Below are 24,722 nucleotides of genomic sequence, written 5' to 3' on the forward strand. Positions count from 1 at the left end.
CCAGAGCGCCCGTTATCCATGGTTAGCGGTCTCCCCCGCCATCCAGAACACAATTAAAATCACCTGCCCATATAATGGGGGATCCTACACTATCCGATAACAGATCCTTTAACCCCACAAAAAAGAATCTGTCAACTATGTTGGGGTCATATGAATTGAGCAATGTTATCTCTTTCCCATCTAGATAACCTTGGACCAGAATATACCTTCCCTCAACATCTGCCTCACTACAGATGAGCCAAAAGGGGATCCCTGGGGCCACCCAAATGACCACCCCCGGAGTAAGAAGCAGAGACCACCTGATCCCTCTACTTGTTTTTGCAATTTTTGTACCTCAGTAGTCTCAAGGTGCGTCTGTTGTAGACCAGCAATCTGAATCTTATGGCATCTGAAAAAAAGAATGGACCCTATAACGCTTGGCGTAATCTCAGAGCCCCTGGACATTCTGCATGACAATGTTAATTCGGTCAGCCATACTCACTGTTGGTGTTCCCTCTCATCTCCCCCCATCTTTCGCCACCAAGGGTAATCATCACAAGGGCTGGAAAGCCAATAACACTTCTCACTGTTAAAAAACATTAATCATAACAACAGAAAACTGTGAACCCTAAACTGAAGGATGCAGTAAACTCCTCCCCCCCAGCCTCCCTCCCCAGATATACAGTGTAACAACACTCCTTTCCACTGCAAATCAAACGTGTTTTTGCTCAGGATCTACAGCCTAAGCCTTAAACCCCCCTCCCCCCCCAAGCTATTACCAACCATAGATGTGGGGAGGCTACTGAGCAAAACCCAGCCCTTGCAGGATGCTAGAACAGGCTACACACCCTTAATAACTATAACCACACATCAATGTTTGTTGGCAATCCACTCCCTCCCCCTTATACTTCATTGACTACATATTGCAACATAACGGAAAAGAGACTCCCTGTAAAAGAACAAACTGTTAGTTAGACAATCTGTATGTATGATTCTCAGTTCAGTTCTTCAGGAGCTGTTCCCAGCATGTCTTCCTCCCGTTGCTTCGCATCTTCTCCCTCCTCGGATTGCTTTCCAGTGAGGGCCAGAGCCATGGTGCCATCTTCCTGTATCGGCACCCTAGCATGATCTGTCTTCTCTGGGCCTTGATGATGGCCAGCTGCCGGCCCCACATCTTACCTCCAGCTGGAGTCCCTTGGCGGCGTTTCCCCTCCCCCTTTCCACAAGCCAGTTCTCCAGGAACCAGTACGTTTTCTGGGCACTTTGCCCCACACCTCCAGTCAGCACCAAACATCATCAGGTGACTCGAAAAAATGTGATTTGCCCCTGGACAGGACCCTTAAGCGAGCTGGATATAGTAACATGTAGTGGAGTCCCATGGAGTGCAGTTTGACTTTAACTTCCAGGAATACCTGTACCTTGTTTGTGTAGTCCGGATAAATGGAGATGTTATGATTCTCATATTAAGCAGTATCAGTGTCTCTGGCCACCCTAAGAATACTGTCTCGATCTTTGTAGTTCAAAATGCAAGCAAATGTAGCTCACCGGGGACCTCAGGCTGCGCCTGAGCCGCCAGTGCATGATGCACCCTTTTAATAATGAACATGGAAGAAAATCCATTGGGCTTCAACGTATTCCTGATTCAAGTCTCGATAAAACGTTTAGGGTGTGCTCCCTCCACCCACTCTAGGATTCCCAAGAGACGCAAATTATTGCAACGGGAGCGGACCTCCGCATCTTCCACCCTCGCTTCTAGGACACCGGACCGGGAAGTGACGGCAGCTACTTGTTTCCTCAAGGAGGCCACCTCCGTCTGTAATTCTTCGATGGAGCCCTCTGCCAGTCGTACCTTGTCAGAGACTTTACGTAGATCAGTGTACAGAAGATTGACCTCTAGGGCAACAGTCTCAATCTTAGATTCCAGGGCTAGGCGAGAGCCCTGAATAGCTTCCAACAGTTCAGCTCTTATGGGCTCCCCACCGACTGTTCAGCAACTTCACTACCCCTGCCAGGCATCACCTGTGTGGAGCACTGCAAAGTGGAGGCCGGGGTTGTGAATTGATCCATAGTGTTGCCCTCAGGGACTCCCGCCTGTGTGTTCCGTCCCATGAGTGCCCCAATGACTAAAGAGCGGACACTCACCCAAGCCTTAATACCCAATAAGCAGTTCCAGGGCAGGCCTCTCTACACAGAGGGGGAACAACGCAGCACAACTCTCCACCTATGGGCTCCCTTTCACATAGTAGTGTTGGGGCCTTTGATGCTCCTAAGGCTCCTAGTTTACCCTCCTTGCTGAAAACAGGAGGGCCGCGGAGCTGCAGTCTGGGCCCAGACTCCGATTCAGGATCACTGTGGACCGCCACTGGACTCAGCCACATACAGGCCTCTAGTTCCGCTCACATGCCGCCACCTGGAGCCAGAGTCTGCAGATGCCACTTGCTGTCCTTACAGCCTGCAGGTCCCTCCACATGTGCAGGCAACTCAGGCGTAGCCGTCCACCACGCCACAAAGGGCTGCCCCTGCTTCAACTCTCTGTGGGGTCTCCCATGTCACCGGAACCAGGTGACCACGCCCAAGTTCACAAATGGGGCAAGAAACACCCCAACAGGATCAGCAGCGGGACGACCGCGTCGCGGAGGGGTGCCTACCAACACCGCCTTTCCCCTCACGCACTGCCTGGCGCAGCCAAGAGAGACGCCAGCCGTGCGCTTCCCTGTACCAGCTACTCCAGGCCGCTTACCGCCGCAGGCCCAGTGCCCTCCCCCAAGCGACCTACACTCTTGTAGTGTACTTGCTCAGGTGCCCTCCACTCTCTGCCACCGCTGGTGTGCTAGCTGCCCCTTTCAGCTTGCAAAGCGGCTCCCCCGGCTGCAACAGAGAGAATCTGTTACGTAAGGGGGGGACGGGGTGGGGGGAGTCCAGACAAACGTGCCCCAGCAGGCCTCAGAGCTCCTACCTTAGGGTTTGCTGAGAGCCATCACTTATCTCCGCTCACAGCTCCCCTCTGCAACCCACCTGCACAAATCTTGGGGCACGATGTCAGGGCTGGGGTGGATGCCCCCCAGGGACGGCTTTCAGCATCTAACTTGACAGGTTTATGCAGGATAATGCGGGATTGGCCAGAAGCCTCTCAGAAGCGCGTCCTGTCGGCTATCTTGCGTGGCCACGCCCAAATATGTTATATTTTAATGTGAACTTTTACTATTTAAAAAAAATCGAATAAAGAATTGATTGATTGTATCTGTCACAAACAATATATTTGCCAGCGTTCTTTCCTCGTCTTTACCTGGCTTAGATGGGATAAATGTTATTCTAACTGCTCGCCAGAAGGAGTTTTAGTCACTACAAACATAGATCAAGAGGAAAAAGGAAAACGACCTCTTTGTGAGGTATGGAAGTCGTGAACTTTTTAAAGTTAGTAAGATGCAACTTTCTGTTCTGTTCTATTTATGTATCAAACCATCTTATGAACAAGCAGGAAAGCAGCCTGTTGAGAGGTTTAAATCTCACTGGGGTACAGGATAGGATGCAACTTCAGCTCTTCTTAGAGGGCATACAATTCAGTACATTTGTCTGGCTGCTACTTAGGCCCCTCTGCATTTCTTCACCAAGTGCTACTCTAGATTCCAAATTGAGAGTGGAATCCAATTTTTCCAGGCCCCTCTCGCATCTTAGATGAACCAACTATTGAAGTCCTGTTCCTGGGATGCTTTTTATGGTTTTCCAAAACCCTTTATGTGCCCTCGCAACATATTATGGTTCTTCAAGTGATGCATATGTGCCCTACTGATATAGTAATATGCAGTGAAAGGACAATAGAGGGAGAGCTTGCAGGAGAATTCTTTGGAAGAGGTCCTTAAACACCCTGTCAGTTTTCAAGGTGTGTGGGGATTCTCTTGAGGACTGTCTAATAAGTATGCGATTGACATCACCCTTGTATTCTAGGTCCTATATTGCCAATCAGTGGGCACTTCCCTCTTAATTTCCATCCAGTGATTCTCTTGTCTGTGGCTGAGGTGGGACAGGTAGGAGTAATGGTGGTATGGGCTCCCTAGGTTTGTAGCATATAATTGCCTGTTCCTGGGATGCAGGCTTCCAAGGCTGTGATTTCTCATATTGCGGTATCCTACGTGCAGAATGCAGCATAGTTACTTGTGCCCTTGCTCAAGAGGGCCATGTGCCCGTGTGGTGAGAGCCAAGGCATCATTTGTTGCTTTACAATGACGCATCCTCTTGAAGGCTCTCTGCTAAGTAGCCACGGGTATCACACGGGCGTAACACAGGCCCCCGCATCTCCCGCAGTGCCCTCAGCACTGCACTTCGGCCGGGGAGCTCCTGATAGAGTCTGGAGGAGGCCCCACCTCGTACCTTGCAGGGGGGCCCCCTGAATTATTGTTACATCACTGGGGTATCATGAACATCAGCTTGTGAGTTGATGCTCCGTTTTGTCATGCTCTTTGAAGGAACTTGATTGACTAGACAATAGTTGTTACTATGGTTGCCTTTACCTTGCACAATCCTGCTTTGCATCTTGCCATGAGCCTGGAAGAATGCGGGAAACGAATGGGAAAAGAGAGTAAGTGCAAGTACAGGGACACATCAGTAGTCCTTAGCTGAACACAACCCCTATTTTTTGGTATGGATCAGAGGAAAGGACTGCGGAGTAAATGCTTTCAAGCACATAGGAGGATGGTGCTTGGAGTGCCCTTGCATCTGCTAAACAAAACGTTCTCTTGCTGTGCAAGCTCAATTCTGGTGCAGCTCAGGACATCCCTGACTTTTGTGGAAGAGGGGACAAGGGACTCTCCGGTAATTGGACAAAGAGACCATAGCTATAGATTTTTTTAAGGTAATTCCAACATGGTACTTGGACAAGGGCTACATTTCTGTTCATATCCTGGGAGATATTCTGCAGTAGCTAAGCTAAGTAAAACTTGAATGGACTAAAACATAACTCCTTATTCTTGTGTCGCCTTTCTGTCTGTAGTTAGTATGCAATCTGGCTTCTGCTTTGTAGTCTGTTTGGGTTTGCTAAATTTCAATTTGTGATATTTTGAGAAAACTATTCATACTTTTTCTATCCTTCATCTTGTTTGTTCCTGAACGAGCCTGGTGTCTGCTGTCCATCATTATAGTCATTATCCAGAAAGTTGTATTCCGTCTATGCATAACAACCAATGATAATGTGGTCTTTAAAGTGAAGCAGTGTTCCCTGTGGCAGTGTGTTTGCTGTAAGAGTTGGCCACTATTTGATTTAAATCTGGAACTTATTTCCCTGTTTTATTTGATAACTTCACGTTAAAATTAGTAAATATGCACCACCCAAAATGGAATTTTATCTCAAAATGTTTTCCTCTTTTCAGATAAAGTAGTGTTTTTCAGTCATTGCACATATGACAACATCATGTAGGTTTTTTAATGTGTATTGTGAAAGTAGACTGTGGGTGCATTGCCTGTTTGGTTTATGGTTTGTCAAAGAAACAGAGTCCCATCAAGAAATTCACGGCCCTGATGCCATTCTCTTAAAATTATTGACTGATGCATTCTAATGTTATGATTCGAATACCTTTGAAATTGACTTGTGACTGTAATCATCTGATGATAGGATTCCTGTTCTGGGGTCTGCATGCGACCATTCTGCTTTTTTAGTGGCATTTCTTTGTTCCATGGATGTTTAATGGATTATCCCCCGTTGAGTCCCTGTATTTGTGAGGTTTGATTTCCAAACTCACTGAACTTTATCATTCTCTCTTCTTCATAAGCAGTCATTCTGTACATTGAGCTGAATTTGTTCATTTTCTTTCCCACGAAAGCTGTATGCAATGTAAAATGCCCGCAGTCTTTGAATAAGAAATGCATTATTACTCCAGTATTGCAACTTCCATAGATTCACATGCTTGAATCATTCCCCATTGCTGGGATGAGAGCCCCCGGTATTATTAAAATGTCATATTAGACATAGAACATAAGGCTCTAGGCCTTTAACTTTTGTAACATACCCTCATCCTTTTATAAAAAAGGACTAAAACTTAGGACCAGCCTATCAGTTGACACCACCCTGTTGAACCTTCCTGAGATAAGCTCCAGTCCCTCAGATTTTCTACTGCACATCGTGCTAAGGGAGTCTCCACTGAGCTCTGCCACGTTTTTCTCTTTTCTACTTGATAAAAGTGTTTTATTCAGTCAGATATACCACGAATCCGGTATATCTGTGTTGAGGTGGAGTAAACTGATGTTCATCATGTCAGATACACCTAAAAAGGTCTCTTTAAATCCTGTGGCACTGGAAGGAAGAAAAGGCTACATATCGATGATCCACACAGGACTTCCTTCACTGCCTTTATCCTGAACATAAACCTAAGGATTGTAAGGTATGTCGGACATTTTCTACAAAAACCTTGAAAGATCGGGAAGGAAGGCTTCCCTTTTGGCTTCAAAAGGCTTAAAACAGGGAAACTGTGGTCTCTGATTAGCAGAGTGATGCTTCTTCCAAATCCTACTCCAAAACACCTCTAAAAAGACCCTTAGAAGACCCTGAAGGTACATCTTCGCAGCCACCCAAGAAATCATCTAAAAATCATCTGAAACTACTCAGAAACATGCCTGATCTGTTAGCAAAACTTCCCACCAGGAAAATAAGTTATTGTCTTCTAAAAAGCCAGCTTCAGAACCTTCTACTCCTCCTCTGAAGCTAAAACATACTTTTAAGAAGCCTACCTCAGCTCCGCCGACGGACAGCTCGTCGACGACATCCCTGTCAACGAGAAAAGCCTACAGTCACTACCGTCACTATTTCGTCAGCGTCGATGTCCTCATCGACGACGTCATCGTCGACAGGTCAGGCTCCAATATCATTGACGATGCAGATTGTCTCTTAAAAATTGTCGTGATCGAAGAGCCATTTCTCGACGATGGTCCATCCGTCGACGGTGCACCTCTCGTCGTTGACGATGACTTTGTCTTCTCCATCGTCGATGACCTGTCGATAGCAGAGGTAACTTGTATTGTATCCACGACGGTAGCCATTTTGTCCGCTTCTACGAAAATTCTTATCACCGATGATGCATCATCAACGATGGTGATTCCGTCAATGAATCGAGATTTGGCTGTGAAGCAGCCCTCGTCGACGAGGAAAGAAATACACAAGATGACACGAAAACCATTGACACGAGCTCTAACTTCGCTTAGTCAGGTGCAATCTCTCTTACCATCTCAGCTTTTGGATGAAGATGATGAGGAAGAGGGATCTGAGGACTATAGCCTTTTTGGGGCAGCACTAAGCCCATCAGAACTTACTGTGAAGTATCAGGAAGATTCTGATGAGGATGATTATTATGACCATCAATACTACTATTCACATCAGCAACGTCAGCAACAAGATGTGATGTGCCTTCCTTCGAATCTAGTGACAGATCTGCAATTCATGTTAGCAGATTATAATAAGAGATTTCCTCCAGAGTCTCCTCTCCAACAGGCTCCTCCTCCGGAAGTACACGTTTATTCCCCTTTTCCCCAACAGGGATCTCCAAGTGTTCGTCCTTCTCCTCATGTTGCTCCGGTGCAAAAATTTAGTCGTCCTCTGAAGAGGAACTAGAGAGAGAAGAAGGTGAAATTCATCAGGATGAGTGGGACTCTTATATTATTCCCCCACCGGCACCTCCATCTCCTCCTCAAACAAATTCACCTCCGGAAGGTATAGGAGGTTTCCATAATCTTCTGGAGAGAGCGGGCAGGCGCTTTGAACTACCAATGCCCGTGGATCAACAAGACTGTTTCCTGTATGACTCCGAAGAACCTTACAGGAAATTGGTATGGTCTGTGCGGATAATAGACTATATTTGGAAAGAGGGCCTAAGAATCATGCAGAATCCAGCAATTGTTGCACCTGTGTTGTCAAGGCTTGTCAAAAAGTACAAAGCTCCTGATAACGCTCCATCTTACCTGATAGGTCATCCAAAACCAGATTCGGTGATCTCACAGGCAACGCAGCGACGATCTAAGAATCCATCGCCCCCCCCCCTGACTGCGCCACACGACAAGGAGGGTAGAAGACTTGACATTGGAAAGGGTTTTTCGACAATGTCAGCCTTAACAGTACGAGCTTTGAATTCTCTGGCTTTATTTGGTCGTTATAATAGGGAAATGCAGACGGGTGTGGCACCCTTCTTGGATAGACTTTTACAAGAGGACAAGGAGGAAGTGAAGAAAATCCTTCTAGAAGGCGAGTGGTTCACCTCAGAAATAATAGACTGCGCTATGGATGTTGCGCCCACTGGTTTCCGGTAACTAGCTGGAGCGGCTGTCTTGAGGCGTCGAGGTTGGCTGAAAGCCACCTCATTCAGGCCTGAGGTACAAACAAAAATTTTAGATTTACTCTAGAACAAGGAAGAGTTATCTGGCAGCTACATTGATGAAGCTTTGCAATGGATTAAAAAAGACACAGATATAGCTAATTCTTTAGGTACTTTGCAGTACAAGAAAATGCCTTTTCTGGGCACCCGAGGAAAGGGTCACCAATCCTATAGAGGAGGCTACCAACAGTTTCGCTACCCAGCCTATTCTTCCTCCGCTCAGCAATACAGGCCTCAATTTTCTCACTGGCAACCACCTGCGGCAGGCTTACAAGTCCTCTTTCAGAGGAAAATCAGGACGCCAAGGCAAGGACACCAATCGCCGCCAATGACTTCTCCCATCTCTTGTCCTCTGCTCTGCCCATTCCACCCTCGGTGGGCAGCAAAATATCCCTTTGTTTCCAACAGTGGAAGAAAATAACATTGGATGAATGGGTTCTACACCTAATTCAATTTGGCCACTCTCTAGAATGTATAAAGATTCCTCCACCAACCCCCCCTCTGCCTCCTTTTCAATAACACGTACATCTTTTAAAGATGGAGGTTACCACCATGTTGCGGAAAGGAGCAATAGAACGAGTTCCCCTCAATCAAAGAGGAAGAGGTTTCTACTCCTGTTTCTTCTTGATTTGCAAGAAGTCAAGGAGGTGGAGACCGATTTTGGATTTAAGGAGCATAAACAAATTCCTCAAAAAACAATCGTTCCGCATGATCTCTATTCAAGATGTGTTACACCTCCTCAATGGAAATGATTATATTTCGTCTCTGGATCTCCATGATGCATATTTACATATACCCATATGCCGAAAACACAAGAAGTTTCTCAGATTCACAGTGGCCGGCAGGCACTTTCAGATCCGCGTACTACCTTTTGGGCTAAATTTGGTGGTACTTCGCAAGTTGGCGTCACCATCAGGGTTCATGGGGGAATGCCTTTTCAATAGTTTGGTCCGGCCTTTTTTTTTTTTTCTCGCTTTTCCTCCCATTCCAGAGTACTAAAAACGTTAAAGACAGAACCCTGCAAGATCATACTAATAGCCCCAGCTTGGCCTCACCAGCATTGGTACACAGAACTTCACCTACTCTCTGTACAGCCTCTGATCCATCTCAAACCATTTCCATCCATATTGACGATGAACCCGGGACAAGTATGTCATCCAAATCCCAGTTCTCTGAAATTATCAGCCTGGTCCTGAGTCCCAAGAATTTCAACATTTTAGGATCCCACAGGAATGTAGACATGTGCTTGCTAGAGCACGAACAGATAGCACTAACAAGACTTATTCGCTCAAATGAAAGAGATTCTGCATTTGGTGTGCATCATCTAAAGTCCATCCTCTCCATTAATCTCCATAGGAACTTTGACCTTATCTTCTACATTTGGCTTGCTCCGGCTTGGCTCACGCATCAATTAAAGTGCATTTAACTGCCATTTCCAGTTTCGGGAGATCAGAAAATGTTCCATCTTTATGGTCCAGCAGGCTTGGCAAACAGTTTCTCAAAATGTTTCCTCCAGTTCGGGTCCCTCTTACTACATGGCAGCTGAATACGGTGCTGACCAAATTAATGAACCACCTGTTTACACCTATTCACAGAACTGATATAAATTTCCAGTCCTGGATAGTCGCTCTCCTCCTGGCTCTTACTTTAGCGAGAAGGGTTAGTGAACGGCAGGCGTTTACTACCCAGGAACATTTCCTACAATTCAAACATGACGGAGTTATTCTACGGATAAACCCTAAGTTAATTCCTAAGGTTCTGTTAAACTTTCATCTTGATGAACCAATCGTTTTAAAATAATTTTTTCCAACTCCACAAACTTCAGCGAAGTGTGCTGTGCACTCTCTGGATGTCACCCGCTGCCTAAAGTTTTATCTGAATAGAACAAAACCCTTTCGCAAGTCAAATAAGCTTTTTATAGCGTACAGTGCACCTAGAAAAGGTTTCCCTCTCACTAAACACAGCATTTCAAGATGGATATTGAGTGTCATTGTTTTCTGTCATCAACCAGCTGGCCAGCCTTTGACGTCAAAAGGTCTGTGCTCACTCCACTATAGCCATATCCACGTCTACTGCGCTGTTTGCAGGTGTGTCCCTTTCAGAAATCTGCAGAGCAGTAACTTGGAGAACGCTGCATACATTCACCAAACACTACTGCCTGGACTCTGAGGTTAGACGAGATGTGGCAGTGGGGCAAGCGGTTCTCAGACATCTCTTTCAATAAGGTGAGCCTCCTTTTTCTCTTTCCTTCCCACCATCTTCTATCACACATTTTCAGTCATTTCTTTTTTACGTATTCATACATTAAATGATATGTACGTATTTATATTTGTATGTACAGATTTTTTTGTTTGTATATCTATCTATATATATATATATCTATATATATATATATCTATATATATATATATATATTCACTGAAAAAACCATAGGTTTCACACATGTTATAGTTAGCGGAAATTTTACTGATAAAAAACCAGTGAAATTCCCCCGTTATAGTTAGTGTAGGCAACTATAATTCACGCGACCGCAATCCTCTGCTGATGCTAATACTGTATTTAGACACTTATTTGCCCATGTCTTCTTCCATACATTTTTAGCTATACATATATTTCAAATTTTTTTTTTTCGTAAAGACACATATGTCATCAGCAGAAGATTGCGGTCGCGTGAGTTATAGTTGCCTACACTAACTATAACGGGGGAATTTCACTGGTTTTTTATCAGTAAAATTTCCGCTAACTATAACATGTGTGAAACCTATGGTTTTTTCAGTGAATTTGCAAGGTTTTTTAAATGCTAATTCCTAACTATAACGTGTGTGAAACCTATGGTTTTTTCAGTGAATTTGTACGGTTTTTTAAATGCTAAGTTACTTTACGCCATTCGTGGCGTGCGCGCCCACTTAACGCAGTTCGTGCCGTGCACGCACGGTGGGCACGCGGTGCGCGTAGCGCACCGCGTGCCCACGTTACGCTAGATGGGCCATGTACGCACGATGCGCTTCGCGCACCGTGCGCACATGGAGGACATATGATGCACTTCGTTTTGAAAGGTAATATTTTAATTTTTCGTAATTTTTATAAGCCATGCACAAATGGTGCCCTTCGGGCACCATTTGCACACGGGGTGGAGAGAGTGTTGTTAATTTTTTCTTTTATTATTTTTGTTTAAAATATTGTGGTTTTTCACAGCTCCAATAAGCCCTGCACATTTGGTGGCCTGCGGCAACCAAAAGCACAGGGGGTGGGGAGAGTGTGGATAGTGTTTTTTTTTTTTACATTTTTTACCATACGCGTACGGTAAGCGTAATCGGCGAAATTAGCGAAAAAATAAAAATTGCATTTTTGGCCTTGGGGGGTCTTTGGGGACTCCCTCAACATGGCTATGTGTGTGGGAGCTGTCTAAACAGCCCCTTTATATGTTTATTGGTTTTATTTAACAACCTAGCTCTCAGTGCGAGAGAGAAAATGGCGGCCGCCGCTTCCTGGTTTCGGCTGTTTCGAATGTTTACTAAGATCTAAGAGCCAATCAGAATCGCGCTCGCGCACGCCACCGTACGCGTACGGTAAGCTTGCGGTAAGCGTACCGTAAGCTGGCTCAGATATATATATATTGATTTAAAGGCTATTTTCCCAGAATCTACTGAACAGATTTACACCAAACCTACAAAAGGCACTTCCTTGACCTGAGGACTACCTCTCTGCCAAATTTCTAGTAATTCTGTTCAGCCGTTCGGGCTGTAGCCCTGTCTAAAGGTCCTATGGAAAAATGCATGGGAAAAACGCGTTTTGGGACCCCCCTTTTATCTCAGCCCCCGCGTGACGAATCCCCCCGAGACTTTCAGGGTAGGAGCGGAGCGTAGCGCCCCACCTATTTTGAGAAATTCGCGAGGATTCGTCGACTGGCGCCAAAGTTATTCAAAATAGAATGTTGCGGATTTCCTATGGAAAAGGGGTCCTAACTATAACTACCTACTGGCAACCGCCAGTAGGATATATATATATATATATATATATATATATATATATATATATATATATATATATATATATATATATATATATATATATATATATATATATATATATATATATATGTATGTATATATATATATATATATATATGTATATATACACACACACACACACACACACACACACACACACACACACACACACACACCTTTGTTAGGTAGTGATGTTGCACCTGTATTTTTCTTTATATGTGCCGGAAATAGTATTTCGTGTTACTCACTGTTTATATATGGTACGAAAATGTGTTATATACTGCTCACTACTCTGATTCAAGCATGTGAATCTATAAAAGTTCCAATACTGGAGTAAGGAATAAGTTACTTACCTGTAACTGTAGCTCTCCAGTATTGGAATCTTTCATAGATTCACGTGTGACCCACCCACCTCCCCTGCAGAAGGCTCACTTAGATATCTTAGTTTTTTTTCTATTTTGTACACACTTGTGCCTGGAGCGTCTCTCAGGAAGGTTCTACAGGGTGGTGTCAACTGATTGGCTGGTTCTACGTTTTTAGTCCTTTTTTATAAAATGATTAGGATATGTTAAAGGCCTAGGGCATTCTGTTCTAAGTCTAATACGACATTACTTTTAATAATACCGGGGCCGCCCATCTCGACGGTGAGGAGTGATTCAAGCATGTGAATCTATGAAAGATTCCAATTATGGAGAATTACAGTTACAGGTAAGTAACTTATTTCTTTTAGAGGGACTTCAAAATATTATGGTAAAATTGCATCCAGTGCGACTATTCTGTATTACATGTATTACATGTAGTTTATTGCCTTTTATCACTTAAGGCACAAATATTCATGATTATATTCAGTTTGATTATTAATGTCAAATCATATAGCAGTGTTCCAAAACTGTGCTTTAGTAACATTAAGTAGATTTAGGTCTCAGTTGAAGTTGAGGCTTTCACCTTTCATTCCTGCACACTACCAAAAGTGAATGTAAACAGTCTATCTTAAAAATATAACAAACTTTGTCTACTTTGCTCCATTTTCGGTGACATTGTGTGTCTCTACGAAGTTAAGAAGGTGGGATTTGGGCTTAGAATTTGAATGATGAATTTATGTGGTAACTAAATGAGTTACAATTTAGTCTGACAGCCGTATTTCTTCTTTTAATGTAATTACAGACAGTACTGACTGGAGACGTATACACTTCCATGTCTTTCCTGGTGGACATGGTGAATGTGAGTTTAGAATTAAAAAACAAAGAAGGAAATGGTAAAAAAAACAAATCCTTAGCCAGGTAAGAACTATTGTATTTGAGGATTATCTGTATACAGTAAAAAAAAAAAAATCTTACAATTAAATAAGTTTTACACAAATATCAAAGTAACAGAAAATCTTCTAATAACATTGATAAAAAAAAAATGCTTCGTTTTTATGTATTTGCGCTGTTGTTTTAATAATATCCTAGCCTGTGAAACTTGCAGCAAAATGTGAGCTACTCCATTAGCAGCTTTTCTTCAGATGTTCAGGTCACAGCATTTGGGGCATTAAAGGTGTGTATTTCGTAGACAAGAGTTCCCTGAGCCTTCTGTAACTCTGCCCACCACTAAAGCTGCACAATGAAAAAAAAGCTGCCTTGTTCTCCTGCAGCACGTGGCAGCAAGTGGAGTAGGTGGAGGCTGTAGAGGGGGTTGAGGAGCAGCAGTGGAGATGTAGACTTGACAGGGACTCTGCATTGGAAGAGAAAACTAACTTTTGAGGAAAGGTTCGCTTTGGAGTCCTCTCCAGCTCCCAACCCTAAAAAACACAAGGTCAGGAGCACCAGCCTTCTCCCCTAAATTCCACATCCTCCTCCACCTCCTGCGTCACCACCTCCATTGGCTCCTTATGAGGCACCATTTGACATGGGGCCCGCAGATGACCTATGGAACAACTATAACATAAATTTCCCTGTGGGATTCAGATCTGGATCATTTGACTGTAAGGGAATCTCCCTCAGACGATACCACTGGCTACCACGAGGAGATCCAGTGGGTGAAAACCAAGTGTACATGCATGTCATTCATGAGGAAGAGGATTTGCTCGTGGAGACATTGTCCAAGTCGGACAGAACTGTACAGTCCCTCCCTATTATAAAGGTCATACTACAATCAGCCCCTGATACTTTTAAAGCGCGTGTCAAGGCCAGAGCGGTAACACCACAAGTTGAACAAAATATCAGCTTTCTCCTCATGACCAAGCCTATATCAGGGGTCATGTCCCACCTGACTCCCTTGTTTTGTTCATACAGCACACAAGCGAGCTTCCACTCAGACCACGAGCGATGCTCCCCTGGCCATTAAGGAGAGCAAAAATCCGGAGGCTGCTGGTAAAAAGGTTGCAGTTTGAGCCACTGGAGGACAGCCAACTAAATCGGTCTTCTTTCCTGCTATGACTTGGCTCTGTGTGATGAGATACAAGAGATAGTCATTCATCTCCCAGACAAGTTCAGAGGAGGGTGGAGATGATATTTGCAGGCGGGCAACTATCTCCAATGCCACCATCCTCTGTACCCCCTGATGCTGCGGACACTGCATCCCTGGGGGGTCAACACAAACATCCTCATCAGAAGAAATGCTTGGTTCTATATCTCAGGATTCAAGCAGAGGACCAGCAACATCTGCGCAGCCTGCCCTTTGATGGAAAACATCTATTCAGCCAGCAAGTTGATCCGATGTTAGATTTGTTTTAAAAGACCGCACCGCCGCAAAAGCCATGGTTGCCCTTCAGACCCCATCAGCCAGGGGCTCCTTTCGGAGACATCAGTACGGGACAGGCTCTAAAGCTGCATGGCCGACCCTCCTCCCTCATATAAGGATCAGCAGCAACCATACCACAGACGGCACATGGATACACCAGGGTAGCGTGGAGGTGAACAACAACATGGGAAACAGTAATGGAGGTTCAAGCAAAGGGTCGCCACCTCAAAATATTGATTTCCCACACCTCCTCCCCCCTCTAATCACACATTACCTGCCGGGGGAGGCTATAAGATTTCCTTCCCTGTTGGCAGGAAATCACATGGTTTGCCATGGCTGCTTCTGAGAACTTCTCACACCCCTCCCAATATCCCACCCTGCAGTCCCACCCTCAGCAGCGAGCATCTCACCCTCCTGCATGAAAGGGTACAAGCCCTCCTTAAAAAGGGACCATAGAACAAGTGCCCCCTCGTCATTGGGGGAAGGGGGTTTACTCTTCTTACTTCCTCATCCCGAAGAAAGACAACTCCCTCTGGACCATCCTCAACCTTAGGCCTCTGAATCGCTACATCCTCTCCGAACAGTACCATATTGGAACAATACAGTATGTCATATCTCTGCCTCAACAAGGCAAATACAGGACTGCCTTAGACCTCAAGGACGCCTAAGTCCACATCCCTTTCCATCACGCCCACCAGCGCTACGTCCGATTCTTGATAGATGGACATCTTTAGCAATCCAAGGTACTCCCCTTTGGCATCCCCATCCCTCAACATAAACGTTGTGTCTGTCTTTTGGATAAATTTGTGATTTGGTTTGGCACATGCCAGATTGACCTTCTCCATGCCAAGTTATCTGACTCTCTGTTTGTTTTGTCTCTCGACCAGCAAGACTTTGCGTTGGGCCCAGTTAAAGGGTACCTTTTCGCTCTTTTGGCTTGTTTATGGCGATGCATTTTTTTGAAAGGCCTGCAAAACGTCTTTCCTCTCTTTCCTTTTCTCATTCTTTTCTCATGCCGCTGTACTTTACTTGGTCCTTACATATTTGATGTGCACTCCCATTGAGCCGCTCCACAGCCGTCCTTTGTGGCTTCTCACCATCAAGACAGTGTTCCTTGTCACCATCGCCTTGGCACAGGAAGTGAGTGAACTTAGCTCTCTGTGTTACCCACTTTTTTCCCAGGCAAACTTGTTCTGCGGAGGGAAGCATCCTTCTCGGAAAAAGTTGTGATGCTGTTCCACTTCGGTTAAACCATCACCCTGCCGGCGTTCTGTGCTTGCCTCACCTCACTAAAGAGGAGGAGAGACTCTATTGATTCGACCTCAAACAACACTAAGCTTTTACATCCATCATACTAGAGAACAACAGGTTGACGATCAGCGCTTTGTGGTGTTCAGTGGAGTGAAAAAAGGCAAAGTTGTGCAGACCCTCTCTCTCTGGAATATGCTCTGCATCACAATCTGCTAAGCATAGGGTAAAAAGTAACCTCCAGAAGGTCTGTGAGCTCATTCCACCATGGCCAAGGCTGCTACCACTGCTTTTGCACGCAAAGTTCCTGTCCTGGAAATCTGTCAAACTGCTACATGGGCATCACTCCAGATGTTCACGAGGTACTACAGTCTGGACGGCCAGGTTTGCTGACAGGGGCATTTGGTTGCTCTGTCCTGCAGGACTTTTTAGTTTGCTCCAATTCACAGACCCACCCTTAATAGGCATTACTCTGGTTTCTGTTCAAAAGGTGAAGAATCTGCAGTTAGAAATCTCTTTGAGAAGAACAAGTTACTTACCTTTGGTAACACTCTTTCTAATAGAAACTCATACTGCAGATTCCTCACTGGTCCTCCCATCCTCTCCGTTCTGTGAAATGGACTCCATTCATTAATAAGGTCGCAAGTCTAGGAATCTGCACCCTGGTCAAAGCCAATTTGCTGTTTGGGCTCTGCCTCTGTGTGCACAGACAGCCTTGTAAGCAATTGACCTCAGCGTGCAGGAGTAATGTCGGTATGGGCTCCATATGTAATTTCAAGAGTGGAATGGGATTGGTGCAGAGCCGCATTGAGCCACCTATTGGCATGCAGAGATACTTCTCAAAGGTTTCTGGATCCAGTCTGACACCTGGGGAATATTCAAAAGGTGAGGAATCTGTGGTTAAATAGAGCCTCCACAAGAAAGAAAGTTACCGAAGGTAAGTAACTTATTCTTCTGGTTCATTAAGATAGAATTTTGTCTCATGGTGATATCCCCTTTTTACCTCAATCAAATCATGAAGCTTCCAGTTTTTTCCCCTCAGCCAGACTTGGTATCAGAAAGAGCCTTTCACACTGTAGACGTCAAAAGAGCTCTCATGTATTACACTGCCAGGATTAAGCCCTTTCACAAGGCTGACCAGTTGTTCATAGCCTTTGCTAAATCCCATAAGGGCCTGCATCTCCAAAGCAGGCATCTCCAGGTGGATACTCAAATGCATTAAAACCTGCTATGATAAAGCAATAGAGCTTTTCCTTTTCTTTTGTGCATCCGTTGAGGGACAGAATACTTGTGGCTAACGCGTTTGCAGTAGAACTTATTACATAGAGAGACTGTGATAATGCCACCAAGACTGAGCATACACCTACACTTTTACTGCAGGGGATGAAGGATTTCCCTGTGCTTCCTCCTGTCCCAAACTATTCCTCTATGAATTTGCTCCTTTCTCAGCGGAATGCTCCTTGAACGAGATATTAAAATGCAAGTCTGGATCCCCAGGCAATGTTTACCCCATCATATCTTCAGACTTATGGCGCAGCATCTTAATCTTCTGCTCAATAAAATATGGAATGCCTCATTAGCATCTTGAGTTTTTCCCTGGTGTTGGAAACAAGCACCACTTCTGCCATTTCTAAATAAGTCAAATGTCATCCCAGCACCTGCAAAAATGCTGGAGACATTGGTTTATCAACAACAGTCCACTTTTGCAGACACCAATTCCATTCTCCTCAATTTGCAGTCGTGCTTCCGTGCAGGTTTTAGCACGGAAACAGCCCTTCTGGAGGTGGCAGAGTTTGTCAGGGAGAATCTGGACAAGAGCACACCGGTTATGGTGTTGCTTCTTGATTTGCCGGCAGCGTTCGACACTGTATCACATTCAATCCTATTGAACAGACTTAGGAACCTGGGCATTCAGGGTAAGGCTCTTCTGTGGGTCAAATACTTCTTGGAGGTCAGATCCCAAAGGGTGTATTTACACATGTATTGTTCATCACCTAAACCACTGATATGTGGTGTTCCGCAAGGATCTGCCCTGTGCTTGCTTCTGTTTAATCTACAGCTTTCCCCCTTGGGGGATCTCATTGAATCCTGGGGTGTCAAGGTAGTGTCGTACGCCGACGACACCCAGTTGGTTTTTTCCCTTCAAGACATCATAAGGGCAGCTTTTTACAATTTTAAAGACTGTCTCAGAGGAGTCGCAACTTGGATGGAAGCAAACTGCCTGAAACTAAATTCCCCCAAAAATGAAATTTTGTCTTTTAATCAAAGTGGTACTCCACCGTCCTCCCTCTGTTGGCCTACAGAACTAAACACTCGTCCTAATCCAACCACTTCGGCTAGAAATCTTAGCATCATTTTTGATTGCATTATTTCCCTTGCCTCTCAAATTAATCAAATTTTGTTGGCCCTCTTCATGAAGTTGAAAATCTTAAAAATGTCCCTCATCTGGGTCCTGAGGAGACAAGAATATCTGTGGATTCATGCTCTAGTCACCTCCCACCTGGACTACTCGAACAGCCTCTACCTTGGTCTCCCTACATACCTGATACGCAGACTTCAGTTAATCCAGAACACAGCAGCTAGACTTATTAGGAGAGTTCCGTGTCCCATCACATCTCTCCACATCTGAGACATCTACACTGGCTCTGACCTTTGCTTTCAGAGCATACCACGGGGAAGCTCCATGTTACTTGTTGAGCAGACTGTCCCCATACACCCAAGAGAGGGTACCCCGATCCAACAATTGTCGCCTCCTGCGGGTCCCAAAAATCTTGAAATCTCACTGTGGAGGCAGCTCCTTTACTGTTCTCGCTGCTAAATTATGAAACGGCCTTCCACCTAATCTGCGTTGGTCAATGTCTCTGACAACCTTTAAAAAGCAACTCAATGGGGTGTGGCCAACATGACGGATGAGTGAGATGGGTTTTTGTGTCTCACCATCCCCGATATCGGGCAGGGCCGCCATTGCCGCAGATAGCTGGATTGGAGGTGTTTGCCCTTGCGGAGCAGAGGAGCGAGAGCCTGCTGGACAAATTTTGAGGTCTCTGGACAGCGCAACAGCTTGGGAGTCCCAGCGCTGCTGGCGGGGTGCCCGGGCCTGAGGCTCGCATCGTGGCGGGGAGCCGTTGCGTGCAGAGGGGGCCGGAGAGCTGACGCGCCCGGCGGTTGGAGCTGCTGCCAGGGCCTGCCACCTGCGACCCCAAGGGGAGATCCGGCTGCGCCTTTCAGGTGGTGAGTGTCGCTGCACCCTTCTGGGCCTTCGGCAGCCTCAGCCTCATCTGCAGCCTGCGGTGCATCAGTGCCCCAGAGTGCAGTGGTGGGTTCGGCAGGAGGCGCTGTGGTGAGCAGAGACCGCAGGGGAGATTTGCATAGGGGCCAGAGTGAGGCCCTCCACCGGCGTTGTGGATTAAAGGCTAATCCTGGCCTCTGGAGCTCCAGGCCTTGAATTGCTACTGAATGGTACACCGGTATCCTGGCAGCATCTGCACTGTGAGAAGTGTGGTGAGAGTGGCCCGGCGGTGGCATTTGGGGAATTAGCCCCGCTCTGCGGGTGCGGCGGATTGCCGGGCCCATCGCCCGGACGGCTGATCGATCTGTGGGAGAAGACCAGTTAACACGGCCTCCAAATTCCTATTGGGATTGCCTGTTGCTTTCTCCTGAACTGTTGGAGGCCCACCACGCCTCTGACTGTGCAACCCTGTGCCCCTTTTGGGTGATGCGACCCTCCTGAGTTTCTTGGTACAATACGCTTTACTGTGATTAGCTGGAGCTGCCGCTCTGGTGTAAGGTGATATTCTAGGAGGCGAGGTGCCAGAGTTAATAAAACAGTCCCTCCTGCGACCTTTGGGGGCCTGGATTGGCCAATGACTCTCTGCTTCTGTTACCTGAGGATTAGTATGACGGGGCTTTGACATGGCCCTGAAATCCATGTTAGGGTTTCTGAATTGGAACTGTGGGGTACGCGCTGCTGCGGTACTGAGGCGGGGGGCCCTACCTGGAGTGGGCATAGGCACCGGAACACAATACAAAGCCCGGTTTAGTGTAAGATGGATGTGTGAGTTTTGTGATTCCTCTAATTGAACGTTGCACTTTGCCTCTGTCTCCCTCATCCATTAAGCTGCTACTCGTGGGTGCAGCCTCCTACTTCATTGGGCTGGTCGCTCTGAATGAGATCATCAACCTGCCTGCCTGCGGAGTAGTTGCGGGTCGCCGCGGCCGAGGGCCTAGCAGGTAAAAACTGACTTTTGTATCCTCACTCACATTGTTGTACTGCGTTCTCTAGGATGAACTGTTCATGTGGTTAGCTTTCACCACCTAGAAATACTTGGCAGTTTATCACACTATCAGCTCCAATTCTGTCCTTCTGACAGTATAGCACCTCAAATGATACTATGGCTACCAGAAGAGGGAAGAAGGAGCGCTCTTTGAAGGAAACATTGGTCAAACCATGAGGGCAAACAATCTGTGACCAAAGCTCGCCTAAAGAGTAGGCCACTATCTCTTGTGGCGGAGATACGGAAGCAGAGGCTCCAGTGATGCAACCTTTTCTAGAAGCACTCTTTTCCTCACTTCGGGAAGATCTTCAAACACTTTGGAGGGATCTTTCATTGGAGCTAAAGGACATTCGCCAAATGGTGGACATTCTGGGTGACACAGTATCTTCTTTAGAAGACCATGCTGCTAGAGCTGTGAGCAGTCCACTATCCCTGATGATGGATGTTCTTTCAATGTGCAAGTCCTCTAGGGAAACACTACTGCAGTGCACTACCTTGACAGATGGGGGAGCTGGTTCCTGAACCCCTTAGTGGGAGGCCATTCAGTTGTGGCAGTGGGCTCTGGAAGTGAGAGATTTTCTAGTCACAGTGCAACTGGCAGGCATGTTGAATGTCAGGTCCCCTGTCTTTGGTAGATCACTAATGGGAGCTTCAGCCCGATGTGACCAAAGTAGCCTCAATTCAATTGGGATGCTTTTTAATCAACCTCTTGCCATGACCGCGCTCATTATGTCAGTTGGTTATCTGTGGACACTTTAAACGATGCAATCAGAAGGCCTGTTTTCCATGTTCCCTTTCATTCTTGTTGCTGCCAACTGGTTTAGGAGGATTTTGTGCACAGATCTGTTGTAAATCAGCGTTCAGCCCCCTTTTTCATTCCTGACACCGAAGATCTTTTTTGCAGCAGAATGGTTGGATCCTCAATCCCAAACCTCATTCCTTCGACCACATTTTTAGAGATTAAGCAATGACCATTAGAGGTTTTCAGTCTTACGAATGCAAACCAGCCTCAAAGTCTATTTAAGCTGGGTGCTCCAACAAGGCAGTGTCTTGGTGCCAGGATGCAGATTTAGACTCTCTTGAGGGTCACATGTCACTTGTTCATCGTTTTACACTACATCTCATGCAGGGTTTGGTATTCTCTTCAGTGAAAGGATACCTGACTGCGATGTCTGACTTCTTGTGCCTTCCTCATTGGTCTTCTTTGTTGAGGTATCCCCTAGTGGCTCGAATCTTGCAAAGTTTACTATACATGTTCCCACCTAAATTTCGTGTTGTTCCACGGTGGGATGCAAATTTGGTACTGACCTTCCTTATTGCATTTCTGCTATAAGCAGTGCGCAGCTGGTATGCTTGTCTTTTGACTCCGAAAAGGGCCTATTCGAGGCATATGAGCTGTAGATCATATGCTGTGCATAGATCTCCATCTAGTGTTGGGTCCGGATGTTTGCACTTTGTTTTTCTTCGAAGAAGTCTTTCCAGTCACGAGGTAGGTGACTCCTCCTTTCGGTGATAGTGCACATGGGCATTGACTCCATTGTTAGATTGTTTTTTTCCGCCATCGGGTTCCGATGTATTTCGTTGTGCTCCGGTTCGACACCGTTTCTTCGATTCCCCTCGGCACGCAAGATACTCACCCTCGACGGTATTGTTTCCGATCACGTCTCCCTTTCTATTGCGCATCGTAAATACTTGAAATAATCTTTTGAACGGAAAGTTTGTGGAAGGCTGTCGGGCCTCCCCACGTCGGGTCGACCTGCAGTCAATGGAACGTACTCCCTTCAAAATCTGCCCTCGGTGTCGCGCTAAATACCCCTGCACCGACTCAGACGAAGTGTGTAATCTGTGTTTGTCCCCAAAACACAGTGAACAAGACTGCGATGCGTGCCAGGCTTTCCGCTCCAAGAAGACACTCCGCGATCGTCGGGCTCGACGTCGCGACATGCAGAGCCAGCACACAAGCTCCGTTCCGGATATCTTCGCTCAACAATCCAACGAAGAGGCTGGCGAGGCCATGGGAACCGAGGAGAAGCAGGAGCCGGTGGCCAACTCAGACCTCGACTCCGACCAGGAGGAAGACATCCCACATGGTCAACGTACCGTGAGTACAGCTCCCCCCTCGTCCCAAGAGACAATTCCAATTAAAAAGAAGGCTCCGCTTCAACCCACTCCCTCGGGCCCCAGTCAGCACTGAAGTCGTGCTTCAGATGCCCCGCCCTCTAGCTCGGCAACGAAGCATACCAAAAAGCCTCCGGCTCCGAAAAGACTCCCTCCAAAACGAGTTCGGAGCCCAGACCTTCGGGGTCAAAACACCAAGTCCGGCACGACCCCGACCATTCGGTGTGAAAAAAATTGTCAAAACGGAAGACATCAACGGTTTTGCCTCCGGCAGCGAAATTGCGTCGCCGAAACAAACAGAAGTGCACAAAACCACTACAAAGCCCAGTTTCGATGCGGCAGTTGAAAAACCGGATCCAAAACAAAAGATTTAGTATATCCATCTACAGACTGGCCATATCACCACTAAAGGGACTGTAAAAAGAAGGGCGGATTCAGAGGAAGAATATCACATCCCTTTAAAGAAGAGATCTGTTGGAACCCTTCCCCTCCTCCTCCTCCTCCTCCACCTATTCTTCCTTCATCACCACCTTCCCCTCAGCTTCAACCAATTTCACCTGAACATTCACCATCACATACACCTGACAACTAGGATGATGGAGATGATGATCAGGATAGGGATGATGATCAATCATTACAAGACCCATGGGACGATTATAACACCAATTTGCCCATGGGCAATGATCCCGACCTGTACCCTACCAAACCCTCTCCACCAGATGATAGGTTAGGCTACATTGAGTTACTGGCTAGAGCTGCACACTACCATGGGGAGCAACTACATAAGGAGTCATTAGAAGAGGATTTCCTCTTTGAAACCCTCAGTACCACACAGAAGTCGTCACATACACTACCCATACTTAAAGGGATGGTCAGGCATGTAGATTCAATTTTTAATGACCCAGTCAGAGCTCGTATTCTTACTCCTAGAGTTGACAAAAATGTCATTCTGGTTACTGCCTGGAATTTATCAACACACCTCCAAATATTCAACTAAAGCCCCACAAACTATCACCAGACCATCTATACCTCCTCAAGCAAGAGGTTCAGTCTCTACTTCTGTAAGAGGCTATAGAGCCCATGTAGCCCCAACATCACGGGTCGGGCGTACACTCTCTTTGTTTCCTAATTCCCCAAAAACAGAGTACTCTCAGACCAATTTTAGATCTCAGAGAACTCAACCGGTACATTCAGTCAGACCATTTCCACATGGTGACACTTCAAAAGGTACTTCCTCTACTACAAAAAGGCGACTTTCTATCTACTCTAGATCTAACAGACGCCTACTTTCATATACCAGTTCACCCTGCTCATCACAAATTCCTCAGGTTTGTGGTTGCGGGTCAACTCTATCAGTTCAGGCTACTCCCATTCGGTGCCACCACCGCCCCCAGAGTCTTCACAAAGTGTCCGACGGTAGTAGCTGCTCACCTAAGGAGACAAAGTATCCACGTCTTCCCATACTTAGACGATTGGCTTATCAAAGCCAACACGTACCAACATGTCTGCAGCCCTCTTTCAGGACAATTCGGTTACTGCATCAACTAGGATTCACAATCAATGTGCTAAAGTCACATCTCCAACCAAGCAATACAAAGGACTACCTAGGAGCCACAATAGATAATCAAAAAACTTTTGCTTTTCCCAGCTCAGACAAAATTCGAAATATTCAGGCTTTAATTCTACACTTCCAATCCAACCATTGGATTCCGGCTCGAACTAACATACAGCTGCTGGGAATGATGTCATCCTGCATCATGATCGTTCCCCATGCCAGGCTGCACATGCGTCCACTTCAAGAATGCTTAGCCAGTCAGTGGAACCAGTCACAAGATGTATTGACCGATCTAGTGTTGGTAAGCGGCCGTACTCATCGCTCTCTGCAGTGGTGGAACACGCAAAATTTATCAAAAGGACGGCCGTTCATAGACCTGGTTCCACTGATAGTACTGACAGTGAACGTGTCCCTCACTGGCTGGGGAGCTCATCTACAACAGCGCACAGTGCAAGGCTTGTGGAGC

The 24,722-nt window shown here is 46.0% G+C and overlaps 1 protein-coding gene across 2 annotated transcripts in view; it reads left to right on the forward strand.

The window, feature by feature from the left end:
- The window catches only part of VPS13D (vacuolar protein sorting 13 homolog D), a 2,738,381-nt gene that overhangs the window by 842,622 nt on the left and 1,871,037 nt on the right, over window positions 1-24,722 (forward strand). For both annotated transcript variants that reach the window (XM_085608633.1, XM_085608634.1), the window contains exon 29: window positions 13,505-13,620. In XM_085608633.1, the coding sequence (XP_085464759.1) occupies window positions 13,505-13,620 (116 nt within the window). The remainder of the gene's footprint in view (window positions 1-13,504; window positions 13,621-24,722) is intronic.

The sequence above is a fragment of the Triturus cristatus genome, chromosome 1_2, assembly GCF_964204655.1.
Source record: "Triturus cristatus chromosome 1_2, aTriCri1.1, whole genome shotgun sequence".
Taxonomy (NCBI): Eukaryota; Metazoa; Chordata; class Amphibia; order Caudata; family Salamandridae; genus Triturus; species Triturus cristatus.